Source organism: Sorex fumeus, unplaced genomic scaffold (genome assembly GCF_029834395.1).
Source record: "Sorex fumeus unplaced genomic scaffold, SorFum_2.1 ptg000014l, whole genome shotgun sequence".
Classification (NCBI taxonomy): domain Eukaryota; kingdom Metazoa; phylum Chordata; class Mammalia; order Eulipotyphla; family Soricidae; genus Sorex; species Sorex fumeus.
Window position 1 is genome coordinate 14,839,462 of NW_026606071.1, and position 15,823 is coordinate 14,855,284.

Sequence of the window (15,823 nt, forward strand, 5' to 3'; positions counted from 1 at the left end):
CCAGGTTTCATGCATGTCAGAGCAAGTTTTGCACTTTGCCTCTGAACCATGTTTCTGGCCCAAGTATGTTATTCTTAACTTCCTTTGTAACATAAAGGTAATGCTCTTGGATGGCAGAAGTAGAATAATTTCATTTTAACCTTATCAACAAGTTGTGGAGATCAAGTTAGACTATCATACATCTGATGAGAAAAGAACCAGAAATAAACATGTATTATACATCTGTCAAATGTATAAAACAGACTGAGAATTTGTGGTGAATAAAATTATGTCCCCATAACAAATTACATTTTATTATTCAAATGATATCATAATACCAATACCAATGGTATTATATATATATATATAATATATAATAGATTGAATTCCTAAGAGGCAAAATCAGCTGTTATTCACTTAAAGTTTCCCACATTTCAAAGCAAGCCTTTATAACAGAAAGTCTTTCATTGTGTGGAATTTCAATCTTTACTTATGTAAGTTTAGGCAAGGTCAAAGAACTCCTTTTATCAGCAGAGCAGGAAAAGTAGAGTGGGGATAGGCGATTGTACACATAGCTGGTCCTGGGGAACCTTTCTCACCTACAGTTTGGGTTTTTCATTCTTTATGACTTAGCAATCAAAACAAAAGCAAAATTGAAATATACAGAGAGGCAAAAAAACTCACTTCCATTTAGCAGTGATATTATCCTTTTTCATGCTGTACCAGTGTAAAGGAAAGAAATTTAGTTATGTCCATTAAGATTTTAACATATTGAGACTGATTGTGACCTCTTGTCATATTGAACTTCATTAGTTGTTGTTTTGTGGCCACACTTGGCGGTATTCAGGGGTTGCTTCTGATAACACTTGGGTAACCAAGTGATTTCAGGAATGGAACCTGGAGTTCTTACACACAGAGCATGCACAGCAACTCCATAAACCATCTCCCAGGTCCCTCATGATGAACTATAAAGGACTTTGTTTTGTTTCTTGGCTATTAGAAGCAACAAAGTTCAAACTCAATGAATCTGTTCAAGATTTGTAATATAGTGTGACCAGTTAAAAGCAAAGACATACAAAAATGGATTTATTTTCTTTCAATGAATATTTTAACATAAACAGACTTGCCTTGTATATACATGTCAGCGTTAAAAACAAAATTTGAATTGTTATTTTCAGGAAGTAGGTGTTTATTAATTAGCACTTTGTATTGATGTATACTGGCGTGTGTGTGTGTGTGTGAGAGAGAGAGAGAGAGAGAGAGAGGTAGAGAGGGAGAGAGAGGGAGAGAGAGAGAGAAGTGATTATTTTTCATCTTAAGTCAGACTAACTGCCTGAAGGCTTTCTAATACATAAAAAACTGGTTGAGATGTTTAGTTTTTTCTCCCAGGAATTGTAAGAAAAGTGTACCTTGTACATTTTCAAGAAACTGAAGTAGATTATTGGTGAATAACCTAATGTGTCAACAGTGTCAACAGGTATTTTAGTTGACAGAAGTGTAAACATGATGCTAAATGTATGAACATGTTGGTTATTCTTCCTCATCAGGGAGGCTGGAGGGAAGTTTACATGGATCAGAGGGCAGTGCGAGTCCGGAGGAGTCCCCTGTATTACCTAAGTGCAGAGCTTGCGATACAGTACCGGGCAGCTGGGTCTGGCTTGAATACGTATCTACAGAGCCTTCTCACATGCAAGTGACCTGAGTTACTCCATCTTCCTGATCAAGCTGCCCATCGTCTAGCTCGCGATGGACACTGTCGCTGCTGCTGAAGCCGGAGAAGCTGCTGGGGGGCGCTGGCTTCCTCTCCTGTGTCCAGATTTCTCTGGAGGGGCCGGCGAGGCTCTCAGACAGCGGCTTTCGCTCTGGAGGTTGGGATGCGGCTGTGTCCAGCCCTGAGCTCCTACTGGCGCCTTTGTTCTTGTCTTCCCCTTTAACGTGCCGGCTGGATTTTCTCTGGAACACATACACGAGTGGAGTAGGAGTTAGCAATGTGGCTGCTCTCCTGTCTTTCTGAACTGAACGCATCTCTTGTGGGCCTGACATGTCTATTCCCTCCTAAACTTCCTGCTCATCTTTAAGGACTGGCTCTGAGGCACCCTGCTTTAATATTTCCTCCCTTCCCACCCCAAATCAAATGATGCCCCCTCTCGGCTTCAACATCCTGGAGATTCCCAGCACATCATTTTCCTCAAAGTGTTGTTTGTGCACTTATCCTGCTGTCAATGACATCCTTGAGGGGAGAACTCAGTGAGGTCATACTGTGAAGAACAAAGGTGCGGAGACATACATACATTAAAGGCTTTGTTTAACTTCTTGGTCTTACTGGACATCTAAACCACACAAAAAGTGCTTCAGTGGTCACCTTCTATGCATTTCCCATAGCAACTGGCTGCACAGAACTGTCTTTTAGTGGGGAGGGGACCACACCTGGCAGTGCTCAGGTCTTTTTTTCTTTTTGGATCACACCCAGCGATGCTGAGGGGTTACTTCTGGCTTTGCACTCAGGAATTACTCCTGGCGGTGCTCAGGAATCGAACCTGGTTGGCTACATGCAAAGCAAACACTCTACATGCCGTATTACTATTGCTATTGCTCCAGCCCCAGTGCTCAGGTCTTACTCCTGGCTCTACACTCAGGAATAACTCCTGGCGGGGCTTGATGGACCATATGGGGTGCGGGGGTTTGGACCCGGGTCAGCTGCATGAAAGGCAAACGCTCTACCTGCTGTACTACTGTTCTACCCCTCCCAACCCTCACCCAGGACATGGACAATACTTCCTGTCATGGACAGTAAGTCTGAATTTAGACTGAAAGAATTCTGGCAGGGTCTTCCTGGGCAGCGAAGGGGCCTCTGTGTGAACTGCCACAGACGGCCTTGGCCTGACATGTGGGGATACTCATTTTGCAGCCTGTTTGATAAGCTGTGGGTGCTGTGGGCATCAAATATTTACTCTTGGGAAAGACAAGCCACAGAGAGGGGCTGGAGCAATAGTATAGCACTTTCCTTGCATGCAGCCAATCGTGGTTTGATCCCCAGCATCCATTTGGTTCCTCAAGCCCCTCCAGGATTGTTTCCTGAGTGCAGAGCCAGGAGTTGCCCCTGAGCATTGCTGAGTTTGGCCCAAAAACTACGGGGGGAAAATGTCACATAGTGATGCCCAGGTTATTCTCCCTCCCCCGTTTTTTCCCCTTTAATTCATTAGGGTTTTTTGATGAGAAGGAAGAAGAGAAACAGTGGAGAGTAACATGCTCAAGAGAGAACCCGGGATTCTCCAACAGTGGAGAGAGCCCCTACACACATCCCAGAATTAGACATGAAAGTACACATCTCAAGAGGGGAGATGTGGGTGACACATGTGCTCAGGTACCACATGTGCTCAGCCCCATGGGCACAAGCAGCACATGGGCTCGGGCAGCATATGTGCGTCACCCAGGTTATTCTTACAGAAGTTTATTAATCAGAATAGGAGAGATATTACAGGGAATAAGTTATTTGTCTTGCATGTGTCTGATCCTGGCACTGCATAGGGTGTGTGTGGAGGGGGGCAGTTGCTAGCCCTAACTTGTTGTATGGTGGTCACATTTTCACAGACACCCTTGCATTGATCAAATACAAGCATCAGAATACAAGTCTTTTCTTTTATATTCTTCCTCGGCAAGTGCTGTGCATTTAGCAGCAGCCCTGGAGAGATTTCCTCACAGGCTCAGGGTTTGACAAAAGCATGCTCTCTTTGGCTTTGGGATGTTGGTCAGGAGATTGTGGCCTTTTGGCTGCAGGCTGAAGGTCCTGCCAGAGGAGTTCCTTTTTCCAGCCTGGTTCCCAGCGCCCTTTCCCACATGCATAAATTATACACTCACATTTGAATGAGGCTTTTAACATTGACTGAATGAAAATAGGAAGGCAGGGGTGCTGTGAGCACTGGCTGCTTGGATTTGAGCCTCACCAATGCTAGGCCCACCGGTGAATGCTGCGATAAAGTCCTTATCATATACCAACCAACGGATGCCAATTCATACTTTACTCAGGGAGGATTATCTTAATAAGAATTGAGTATTCAACATAATTAGATATGCACAGTAAATCACTTCTTTTTTTTCCCTCCTGGTTTTGGGTAATAAACCTAGGGTCTCACAGAATGCAAAGCATATTCTCTATCACTGAACCACACCTTGAGCCCAAGTAATTCATTTTCAGATGAGCGAATAAGCAGCCACGAAATCGAAGATTCAAATGTTAAGGACAGATTACCTAACACAGTAATTCTAAACTAGTGCTGAGGATCACTGAGGCCACATCTAGTGGAGCTTGTAAGGGAGCATGCAGTGCTGCATGCCAAACCCAGGGCACTGTATATGCCAGGCTTGTGCTCTACTATTTGAACTACCTCCTCAGACCCTTAACTACTTTTTAAACTGAGTTGTTTGTTTTCTTATTGTTAACTTTTGAGAGCTCTTACTATGTTCTGCTTGTACTGCTTGTAAGTCCTTTGTCATGACTTATAAGTTTTCTTTTCCCAGTCCCTAATTTGTCTTTTCTTCACTATTTACAGATGTAGACATTTAAATTTTTGTTGAAGTAGAATTTATCCTTTTTTTTGGTGGGTGAGTGGATTATGCTTTTGGTATTATGTTGGAGCCATATGCCTACTCCCATTTTATAAAATTTTCTCCTTTATTTCTAAACGTTTTCTATTTTACTATATTTAAACATTCTTTTAGTAGCTTTAACAAAATTGAGCCTTTTTAAAAAAACTCGAATATCTTTGCCAGGGAGTAAGTTCAAAGGGCTGGAGTGCAGGCTTTGTATGTTGGAGCTCCTGATCACAGCTCCAGTGCTCGCTTCGGCAGCACATATACTGATCACAACTCCAGTACCTTATGCTTCCCCAAGCCCCTCCATGAGTGGCCCTCAAGCACTGAGCTCAGAGTAGCCCCTAACTGCTACTTGGTAAGACCTTCAAAAGAAACTAAATATTCTGAATGTGTATTTTCCATGTTTCAAAATATTCTCAGGCTGAGGATGAGACTCAGTGGTAGAGCACCAACTTTGCATGTGATGCTCTGGGTTTGATCACTGGTACCACACACACACACACACACACACACACAAAAGCAAAAAGGACAATTCTTAATCTTAAATAGTGCATACAACATCCCTGTGCAATAGAAAACAAATCTCAAAATAAAGGTCTTGGTAACTTCAGAAGAATAAACTTCCAACTGTTTTCTTCATCATGCAATTCTCAATTCACTTCCTGACAAAAGGACATGAAATTTGTTTTAAGAAAAAAGTTAAGTTTGTTTAACTTTTTTTTTTTTAACAAAAATTACGTCTATGCTGAGTGCAACTGAATACAGGGAAGCTTATATATTTCTACACTAGTCTCAGGAGATGAGAGAGAAACTTAATTTCAAGGTTGAACTCTTGGCCGGTTTCTACTCATCCACAAAATTTATATCGTATTTATTATTGCTCTAATTTTCTTTTGTGGCCACATTCAGCTGTGCTTGGGAGCTACAGTGCTGGAAGTAGAACCCAGAGCACCTGCATACAAGGCATGAGCTTTAGCTCACTGAGCTCTCTCCAGCTCTGATATTTATCACTTAAATGAAACTCACTGATAACCTTAGCTCAATATTTGAAAAGTCTCAACTTTTCCCCAACTATTATTAGAATTAAACACTTTGAAAAAAATGCCTTGACAAGCAGCCACCAGTGGAGCTCTGGTGGTCCCACAGCTGCAATGGGGAGGCCGAAACAGAAAACTCAGACAGCTGAGGAGGGAGCTGGTGAATGTTAGAGTTAGAAGGTTTTAGGTAATTTTAGTTTTATTTAACTTTTTTTTGCTATTTGTGTCACACCTGGCGATGCACAGGGGTTACTCCTGGCTCTGCACTCAGGAATTACTCCTGGCGGTGTTCAAGGGACCATATGGGATGCTGGGATTCGAACCCAGGTCGGCCGTGTGCAAGGCAAACGTCCTACCCACTGTGCTATCGCTCCAGCCCCTTATTTCACTTTTTAATTTTACTTTTCCTTATTTTGCCAATATTATATAATGGGTATTTATTATTTTTATAATTTAATGGTGGGTGTCAAATAGAAAAGGCATTCTATATTGTGGTATAAATATAGACAGAGTGTCTTAAGATATAGTTTCCAAAATTGAATGTGGTTTTAGTACTCCTATTTAATTGTGAATAAAAAATATGCTCTATTTGAAAACTATAAATGAAGCAATCCCCTGCCATTACCCCTTGGCGAACAATAACAATAACCTCAAGTCTAAACCACCTACATGTTCTGCCTTGGTTTTTCTTTTAGTGAAGCAAGTAGCTTTTATTTTTAATTATTAAAACTTTTTTTCTTTTGCCATACCCAGTGGTGCTCAGCTTCCTCCTGACTCTGAGCTCAGGGTTCACTCCTGGTGGGCTCTAGGGAAGATATGAGATGTCAGGGATTGAACCTGGGTTGGCTGCATGCAAGGCAAACATCGGCCTGCTGTTCTATCACGCTGGCCCCAAAATAGTTTTACCGAATGAAACTTTTAAAGATATGAGGAGAGAGAAGGAGAGGAATTTATGTTCAGGAGAGAATATGAACTTGAAATGCAAGCCAGTCAGCCGAGATATGCAGACAAGCAAGCAAGATATGTGTTCAGGTGAGAACACAGGTTTGAGAGAGCAAACCAACAATACGTGATTTTGAAGTATGATTTCAAACTGTGTCATAAGAATCCATAGCTATAATTTTTTTCTTGGCATATTTTAATTCCAGTTTACGGAAAATACACAAGTGGGACAAAGAGATAGGCAGGGATTATAGGATTTGTCCTGCATGCAGTCAAACTGCTTCATTCTCTGGCATCACATACAGTCCCTGAGCAAAGCCAAAAATGATCCCTGAGCATAGCCTGGTCTGGCCCAATTTCCCGAACCCCCAGCTAACAAGAAAATACATGTGAGATAATTAAATGAACTCTATGGTGACATTAATGGTCTACATTCCCAACACTACCTTTGAGATACAGTAACAGGTTGTTTCCACTACAAGAAAGTACAAGAATTTACAAATTGGTTTTTGATTTTAGCTGGTAGATACTTAACTGAGGTCTAAACCACCTATGTAGTTTGCCCTGAAACAATCTTTTGATCCTGAGTTTTCTTGCAGGAAAATCAGACTTCTGTTGAAGTAAATCCATTTAGAAGCAGAATTCTAAATTCTAAAACAAGAGTTTCTTGTTTACTAGAGCTCCTTATTGATGCAAACTATTCAAATATTTCCTTCTAGAATATATATGTATAGTGAACCAGTAATTTCATATTACAACAATGTAAAAATAAAGATTACTCATAGATCCACAAAATATTAAACAAAAAATGGGGATAGTCTTGAAAACATTTTTTAATATTAAACTAAAAAGGGGGGGAGATAGCCTTGAAACCATTCCCCCTCCCCCCCACCCAAGATAAAGAATATCTCATCTTAAGTAAAGAGCCTGGGAAAAGGTTGAATTTGGGACTTTTATCTTCCTATACATGAACCCCAGGGCCCTTACTCAAAATCCTCTGAAGCTGGGAATTCTGGTGATCTTTGCCACTTGTAGAGTATTAAAAAAGAAAAAAGGAAGAAAAGGATGTCATGTGGTGAGAAGTTTCTTTGAGGAATGAGGAAAAAGAATGAAAAAACTTTCTGTCCATTGTCTCTCTCTAATAAAGTGCACCCCAGCATCTTCACAGAATATTTAATCAATAAGTGATCTTGAGCCATTCTCTTGGGGGCTGTGGGGCACACTGTGGCCTTGAGCTCCAAGGATGTCTTAGTACTGCTGAATTGATACCTGAGCACAGGGCCAGGAATGATGCTTGAGCACATGGCCAGAAGTGTGAGCACTTGGTCAGAAATGAATAGCCCCTGAGCACTGCCAACTATAGCCCTAAAGTCCGTCTCCAAAAGGTGAAAATAAAAAGGGAAATTGAGGGGCCAGAGCAATAATACAGCGGTTAGAGTATTTGCCTTATATGCGGCCCACTTGGGTTAGTTCCCTGGCATCCCGTATGTCCCCCAAGCACTGCCAGCAGTAATTCCTGAGTGCAAAGCCAGGAGTAATCCCTGAGTTCGCCTGGTATGACCCAAAAAACCAACCAACCAAAAAAAGGGGTGGGGCTGGGTGGGTGGGTGTGGGAATCAAATGTTTGCTTTTGCCAGAAAGGGAGAGGGTAGAGAGTTACTACTGCGTCTACTGTTTAATTGCCTTCAGATAAATATAATCCATATGGCAGATTTGTAGGGTATATCCTGGTCCCCTTCAGAGCTGTCTCATCCCGCCTGGTCCTGGGCACTTTCCCTATTACAGGTGGATATAGGGTAGCTCCTGAGTCAAGCTACACTTTCTCATCTGCTTTCACCACTTAGAATTACAGTGACAATTGATGCTTAAAGACATCTTTGTGACAGTCAGTTCATAAAGCATCAGTTTTACTTACTTCTGGCGTTTGAGAGGCTGAGTTCCACATAATAGGTCTCTGAAGGAATACAACCTGCTTTGTTGCTAAATTCCCTTCACTGTAAATGAAAATAATAACATTAGTATTTGTGAATTAGTAGTTCTATGTTTTCCATACTTTGGTAGACTGTTCTGGATATATTCTCTGTAAAATCATCTTATGAGCTAAAAATAATTATGAATTTTAATTTTATATATAGGTTGCAGCAGGAAAAAGAATGTAAAACTTCCTAAAAACTGAATATGGTCATTGCAAAAGGAAAGTGTAAAGAGTCATAATGTTATTTGCTAGTTTCATCTTTTTGTATGTCCCTTGCCAGTCTTATCAAATGTACTTCTGCATGTCTTTAACAACTACAATATATCTGTGTTCCTCTGAACAAGAACTAAGTGTTGAAGGCAGGTAAAGGGATATACATGATAACCTTTTAAAATCTATATCAGAAATCACAATGCCTAAAATAAGAGAGAAAGAGAGAAGAGAGGTGCCTGTCATAGAGGCAGGTCAGGGTGGGGGGTTACTTGAAGGGTGAGAGGGAAACTGGGGACACCGGTGCTGGAAAATTATACTGGTGGAGGGATGGGTGGTGGAACATTGTATGACTGAAACACAATCATGAACAATTTTGTAATGCTCTATCTTACTGTGATTCAATATTCAATATATATATATATTTATATATATCTGTGTTCCATCTATTTCACTGACCACCCTTTCCTTGTTTGTGCATTGTACCGTATTCTTTTTGTTGCTGCTATGTATTATTTTTGCCACTTTGGGGTCATGCCCAACGCTACTTGGTGATTACTTCTGGCTCAGTGCTTAGAGGTTGTTCCTAGTGATGCCAGAGATCAAATCCCAGGATTCCACATGCAAAGCATGCACTCCAGGTTTTTGAGCTATCTCTCCAGTCTATGTGACTATAGTCTTTTTTTTTTTTTTGGTGGGGGGGACTACCAGGTGGTACAGATGAGCTTCAGGGCTGCACCCAAAAATGATAAAGGGACTATGTGGTGCCAGGAACTGCAACCCACACTCTCCTATCTCCTGGCCCCTGTGACCATATTCTTGATAGCTACATAGTATCTCAAATAATTAAGACATCAAAATGCACTAAGCCTTTCCTTTGTTTACTTATTTTTTGCTTTTTGGGTCACACCTGGCGATGTACAGGGGTTACTCCTGGCTCTGCACTCAGGAATTACTCCTGGCAGTGCTCAAGGAACCTTATGGGATGCTGGGAATCAAACCCGGGTGGGCCATGTACAAGGCAAATGCCCTACCCACTGTGCTATTGCTCCACATCCGCTTTTCCTTTATTATTGGAAAATAAAAAGGTTTTTTTCAGTGTCCTGCTAATTACACATCAATCTACTACAGAAATATGAATATTGTTCTTTATTAAAATGACTTATTTCCTTGATATATTTCCAAAAGTGGAATAGATCAAAATATTTTATAAAATTTTTAAAAAAATTTATTTGTTTTACCTAAAGAGATAGTATGGGCTGGAGCGATAGCACAGCCAACGTGGCCGACACGAGTTCGATTCCTCCACCCCTCTCGGAGAGCCCAGCAAGCTACCGAGAGTATCTCGCCCGCACGGCAGAGCCTGGCAAGCTCCCCGTGACGTATTCGATATGCCAAACACAGTAACAACAAAGTCTCCAATGGAGATGTTACTGGGCCTGCTCGAGCAAATCGATGAACAACGGGAGGACAGTGACAGTGACAGAAAGAGATGGTATAAGGGTTAAGACCCTTACATTGCATGTGGGCAACATGGATTTGATCCCTGGCATCACATACGGTCTCCTGAGCACTATGAGGAATGATCCTGAACAGAGAGCCAAGAGTAGCTCCTGAGCACTGTTGGGTGTGTCCCCCAATTAAAAAAAAAGAAATCATATCCTTTTTTCAAAAGGATATGATTTAAATTTCTTATTACACATTGCCAAATTTGCCTTATAAAAAGAAGAGATTCATCTGGGCTACCAGATGTAAGGAAATTTGTATGCATCTTCAATTTATATGCTAACTTCATTTTCAGATGTTTCTTTGCAGTCAGCTACTCAGTATTCTACTTATTTAACTATCATCATGGCAAATTACCCCTTGCCAAAGACTACTTGAAGTCTGGAAGTGCCTGAAATGTTTTTCACACAGTCTCCATGGATTTATGGGGAGGAGGTCTGTAGCTAATGTTGCTCAGTTACTTTTATTATGCAAAAAACCCCACACAAAACCTCACTATTAGCTGAATTTTATGCCAAGCTCTTTCTTTCTGGAAAACAAATGCAACATTGAAACGCTGGCCTGAGAGGTTTTTGTCAACCCCACACATCATTTGAAAACCTCAAATTGAGAAAAATTCTTCCAACAGAATGGTAAATGAGATTCATTTTAATTTTTTTATTTTTATTTTTGAAACACTGTTTGGGCTGGGGAGATGAGGCAGGCAGATGGGCTGGGTACAGGCTTTGCACATGGGAGCCCTCTGTTCTATCCCCGGCACCACATGGTTCTCCCAACAGCCTAGGTGAGGCCCCTCACAAAACAAAACAAAACACAAAGATTTTAGTCTAATCATATTTGACTGACTGATTATTAGTTGGGGAGGGCGGGCAGGGTCAAACCTTTGGCTGTTCTGGGGAACCACGAGAAGTAGTGAGGGGTTGGAACTCAAGGTTTCAAACAAGTCACACATGTGTTCTGTCACTTGAACCACAGCCACATACCCTGACCCCGATTCTCATTATTTTGGTTTGGTTTGGTTTTTTTTGGTCATACCAGCAATGCAGAGGGGTTACTCCTGGCTCTGTGTTCAGGAATTACTTGGGGGACCATGTGGGATGCCAGGGATTGAACTCTGGTCAGCTATTTCAGAAGAACAATGTTCCAACATTAATTCTTTCACCAGTGTCCACTTCCTTCCTCCAAAGTTCCTGGAATATTCCTCCATCCCCCAGCCCGCCTCTATGGAAGACACTATTTTTTTCTTTATTCTTTTTAAAAATTCTCCTTTTAGGCAATGCTGTTTACCATACTGTTACTGATAGGGTACCATGCATGGTACTCGACCTTTCAGTATGTAGTCCCAGCCCAGAGTGACCACTTCCATCTATCCCTGTAATCTCATTTTAATATGACCTCATCTTCAGCTAGAAGAAGCAAGGTGGAATGAAATATAACTTTAAGGAACCACTTGAGCCATCTGGAGAGAGCAGTGCAATGTAGTGGGCATAAGGAAAGGAACTAGAAGAAAACAGAATAGGTGTATATTTGGAAAGCAATTTTTGTGTATTTGGGGGTCACATCCAGCTGTGTTCAGGGACTATTCCATCTCAGGGGTGCTCATGGTAGTGCTCAGGGGATCATGAGGTCTGGGATAAAAACCAGGCCCTCCATCTTTTTGATCCATCTCTCCACCCCATGGGAAGCTCCTGTTTTGTTCTTCCAGCAATACTCAGCCTGGTTCCAGCAACACTCAGACTGTTCAGTGCTCTAGGCTACAAAATGTGCTGCTTTTTGGGCCCAGAGTTACTGGGGGTCAGCCACACCTAGCAGTACTCCAGGGGACACGTGATGCCAGATTATTGAACTTGGAGTCTCACACATGCATGGTATACGCTTCAACCAGTGAGTTACCTTCTTGGCCCTCTTTCTAATCCTTTTGTTTTATTTATTTTTGTTTTGGGTTATACCTGGCTGTATATACTCAAGGATAACTCCTGGTTCTGTGCTCAGAGGATCATATGGAGTGCTGGGGATTGAACCCAGGTCAGCTGTGTGCTCTACCCACTGTCCTATCTCTCCAGCCCCAAATCCTTTTATTTTCTATTTTGGCAGGGCCAGGGATCAAATCCAGAAGCCCACATACACAAGGCAAGTATTCTACTACTGAGCCATGTCCCCAGTCTGCCTTTTACCTGATTTCGCCCCTTTTCATTATACAGTGTTGAATGGATTTGACAATAGACCATGTAACCTGTTTCATTTTTTAAAAAATATTGATATAAATAAGTCAATGGTTTTGCAACCAGTTTCTTGGCTCAAACCCCAATTCTTCTGTATCACTGAAGAACTAATGACTTAAACAAGACCTACTAGGGACTCTGTGAAGAATAAGTAAGTTGATGTTTTTGAATAGTCTCCACTGAGGGAGCTCAACAGATGGTGTTGTCTTCTACTTCCTCCATTCACAGAAGGATATGTGAGAGGCAGAAGGGCATAGGAGGTGGAGTTACATGTGAGGGGGAAGACACAGGTTCAATACAGTCTTTGCAGGCTGTGAATCATGGACAAGGTTACAGAACAGAGAAGAGGTTTGTGAGTGTTGTTTTAGGTAAAGTCAAGTGAGGGAAGCAGGCTAAGAACCTCTCAAAAGTGAGAAGGCTCAGAGTAAAAGTTTTCTTGACTGGAAAGCAGGAGCATGTCAGGATAGGGAACGCAAGTGACTTGGAATTGTTCTAGCCATAGAATAGGATGTGTCAGTGCATAAGGATATGATGTTTGGCCTAGAACAAGTTTCCCAGCCTTTACTCAGAGAACAAGACAGTGAATGTGAACATGGTTTCCCAAAGGCTGGTCCTCTTCATACAGTCTCCAGATGTCAGTTAAGTTTTCAGTGTTCAGGGGACCTTATGTGATGCTGGGGATTGAACTGAGGTCAGCTACATACAAAACCAGTGCCCCACCTGCTATGTCTCTCCAACCCCCAGCAGGTAAGACTTTGGAAGGTCAGCTTAGAGTCAGCTGAGTGAGAACTCTGAAGTCTCTGCTGCTGGTTTTCGAAAGACTATTCTGACTTGAAACAGATTCTGCTATTTTTTTTTTGAGAGACCAAGAAGAACTTTTGGTTGGAAGAATCTAATCACGATAGAGCCAGGGAAAAGGTCAACGCTTTCCGGAAGGAGGGAGAGCTATTTGGCACGTCAGGCAAGTCCCTCAGAATGACCAGTGACACCGGCTGTCATCCTGTTTACTGAGCTGGGATAGAACATTTGCCCTAGAGAGTAGGTTTCTGGGAATCTGATTGTGAGGCTATGGCAGAATCAGAGCACTTCAGCTGCCCAGGATGTTCCACAGGATGGAGTCAACAATTCCTCTTCTGAGACAGTTTTATTTCCACCCCCCACCCCAATGCTGCTCGTAAATGCTGCTAGTTAACTGAGTAATTTAGTGTCTTCCTGGGAGGGAGTTAAGGATGTTCTTTCAGGTGCTTAGGAAAATTAATGTGCTGTTGAATGGCACTTACTTTACACATGAGCTCTGAAGAAACACACACAAGTTGTGACAAAACATGTGCTGGTCAAGAATATAAACTGTGAGTATTGGTGGGCCAGAGAAGAGTACAAGGATGTGAGCTTATTCCCTAGAGCCTTCCCTTCTGAGTGAGTGGCAGTAACTGCAGCAGCAGGAACCGTCAACCAGGGCAGCACAGGAGGGCTAAGTTGCCCACAGCCAAAATGGAGGTTGGGGTGACCGGAGAGGGGAGCCCAGGCTGAGAGAGGGATAGGAAGAAGCAGACCGGGAAAGTACCTGGCTCCAGATGCCCTGGAAGCTGAGACTGGCCCAGCACCTCGGGTCAAACTGAGAGCAGCAAAGGCAGGACCAGGCATCTGCTCAGACCAATCCAGTTGAAGTGCAGAGAGTTTACTAGAGGATGAATATATAAAGCTCAAGGAAGGTCTTGAATTCACATCTCAGAGTGGATATACAGCAAAGGACAAGGGGTGAGCCTGGAAGAAGGACAAGAAGCTCCCAGAACTGTGGCAACCACTAGGGAAGTGGGTTTCACTCACTGCCTAGGCCTGAAACTCCTGTTTGCAGTACGGGCACGAAAGGAGGCAGATAGTGTGAAGAAAGAGCTGGGGCTGGACCCTGGCAGGAACCAGGCCCAGAGGCAGACGGACATTGGTTTGTCCAGTCCTAGAGTTTCACAGCACCATGTGATGATCCATCATTTTCCTGTGATGGATGGATCACATAGTTCAGTGCATGCAAAAGGAAAGTGTTTCTGGCTTTCGAGTCAGGCGACCCTGGGTCTGCATCTGGGTTCTGCTGCTTTTTAATTATGTGCTGCTGAGCTCTTCACCCCATCTCTCTGAGCCTCAGTTTCTCTTCTGTATAGCAGATAATTGTTCTAACAACATCAGTGAGATAGTGGATGCTGAGATCCTAGCATAGATCCTGAAGCACTGTAATAGCTCACTACATTCTTCCTTTTCTCTTCCTGACCAAAAAAAAAGTTTGGGCAAGCTATACCAGAGATACTCAGGGGTTACTCCTGGTGCGGCACTGAGGAATTACTCCTGGTAGTGCTTGGAGGTTACTGGAGGTTTGTGCAGAGCAAGTACCCTATCTGCTAGACCATTGCTCCAGCCCTCGACCCTTTTTAAGTTAAGAGAGAGCTTTAACGTTTTCTTCACCCATAAGCACATTTTCTTGACTACATCTTAAACTCTTCTGAATGCTTTTATGCTTACTGCTGTCATAGAGAGGAAGTTTGTAGTATTCCACCTTATTTTTTCAGCTTTGTGCTTTTAGCAGATACTACTACCACATTCTTTTCTTGTTGTTTGTTTGCTTTTTTCTTTTTTTCTTTTTTTTGCCACACTGGCAGTGTTGAGGGCTTACTCCTGGCTCTGTGCTCATGGGTCACTCTTAGCAATACTCAGAGCACCCTATTTGGTGCTGGGGGAGCTACTGAACCAGTGTCTGCAACATGCAAGGCAAAGGCCTTCCCCCCCATATGATCTCTCTGGCCCCAGAATTTTGTATTAAAACCAAAAGAATAAACTTCAGTTTTAGCCTTCGCCTTTGTAGCAATGTGCTTAGTTACAAAGCTCCTTTACCCTAAGATCCTGAAGTGTTTCTCATAGACCTGTGCCTGTGTCTTAAAAACACAACTTAGCGGGGGTATGGTGCCGCCAGCAGGTCAATTTGTACCTGTGAGGCGAGTGCATCAGCAGCCTGATGGCACTTTCAGACTTCCAGATACCCCAAAATTGCTGCTGTGCCTTTGGCCTGACCCCAAAAACTTGAGGCAAAGTTTACCAAGAAAGTAAACGGCCAAAAGTTAGGAATGTGGGAAACACACCCACAAACCACCTCCGGCTCAGCTATATAATTGGAGGCATGGCCTCTCTGGTTCCTGATTGAACTGCTTAATGGCCATGATCCCAGTGACTCAGAAACAAATCTGGAAACCCAATGGCTTTTGGCAGAAATGCGTCTGGATCCCGCAGTAGGTTACTGTCACCAGGCCACCCCAGGGGGAAAAGGGTGTTTTCTCTTCCCTGCTTTCCCCTGGCAGCTCGGTGGCCATCATCCT

The 15,823-nt window shown here is 42.6% G+C and overlaps 1 protein-coding gene across 1 annotated transcript in view; it reads right to left on the reverse strand.

The window, feature by feature from the left end:
- Positions 1-1,248: 1,248 nt before the first annotated feature.
- RFTN2 (raftlin family member 2) overlaps positions 1,249-15,823 on the reverse strand; it is a 69,425-nt gene continuing 54,850 nt past the window's right edge. Inside the window, exons 8-9 of the mRNA XM_056111642.1 lie at positions 8,467-8,545; positions 1,249-1,932 (exon numbers count right to left, since the gene is read on the reverse strand). Coding sequence (XP_055967617.1) covers positions 1,663-1,932; positions 8,467-8,545 — 349 coding nt within the window. The 3' untranslated portion in view covers positions 1,249-1,662. The remainder of the gene's footprint in view (positions 1,933-8,466; positions 8,546-15,823) is intronic.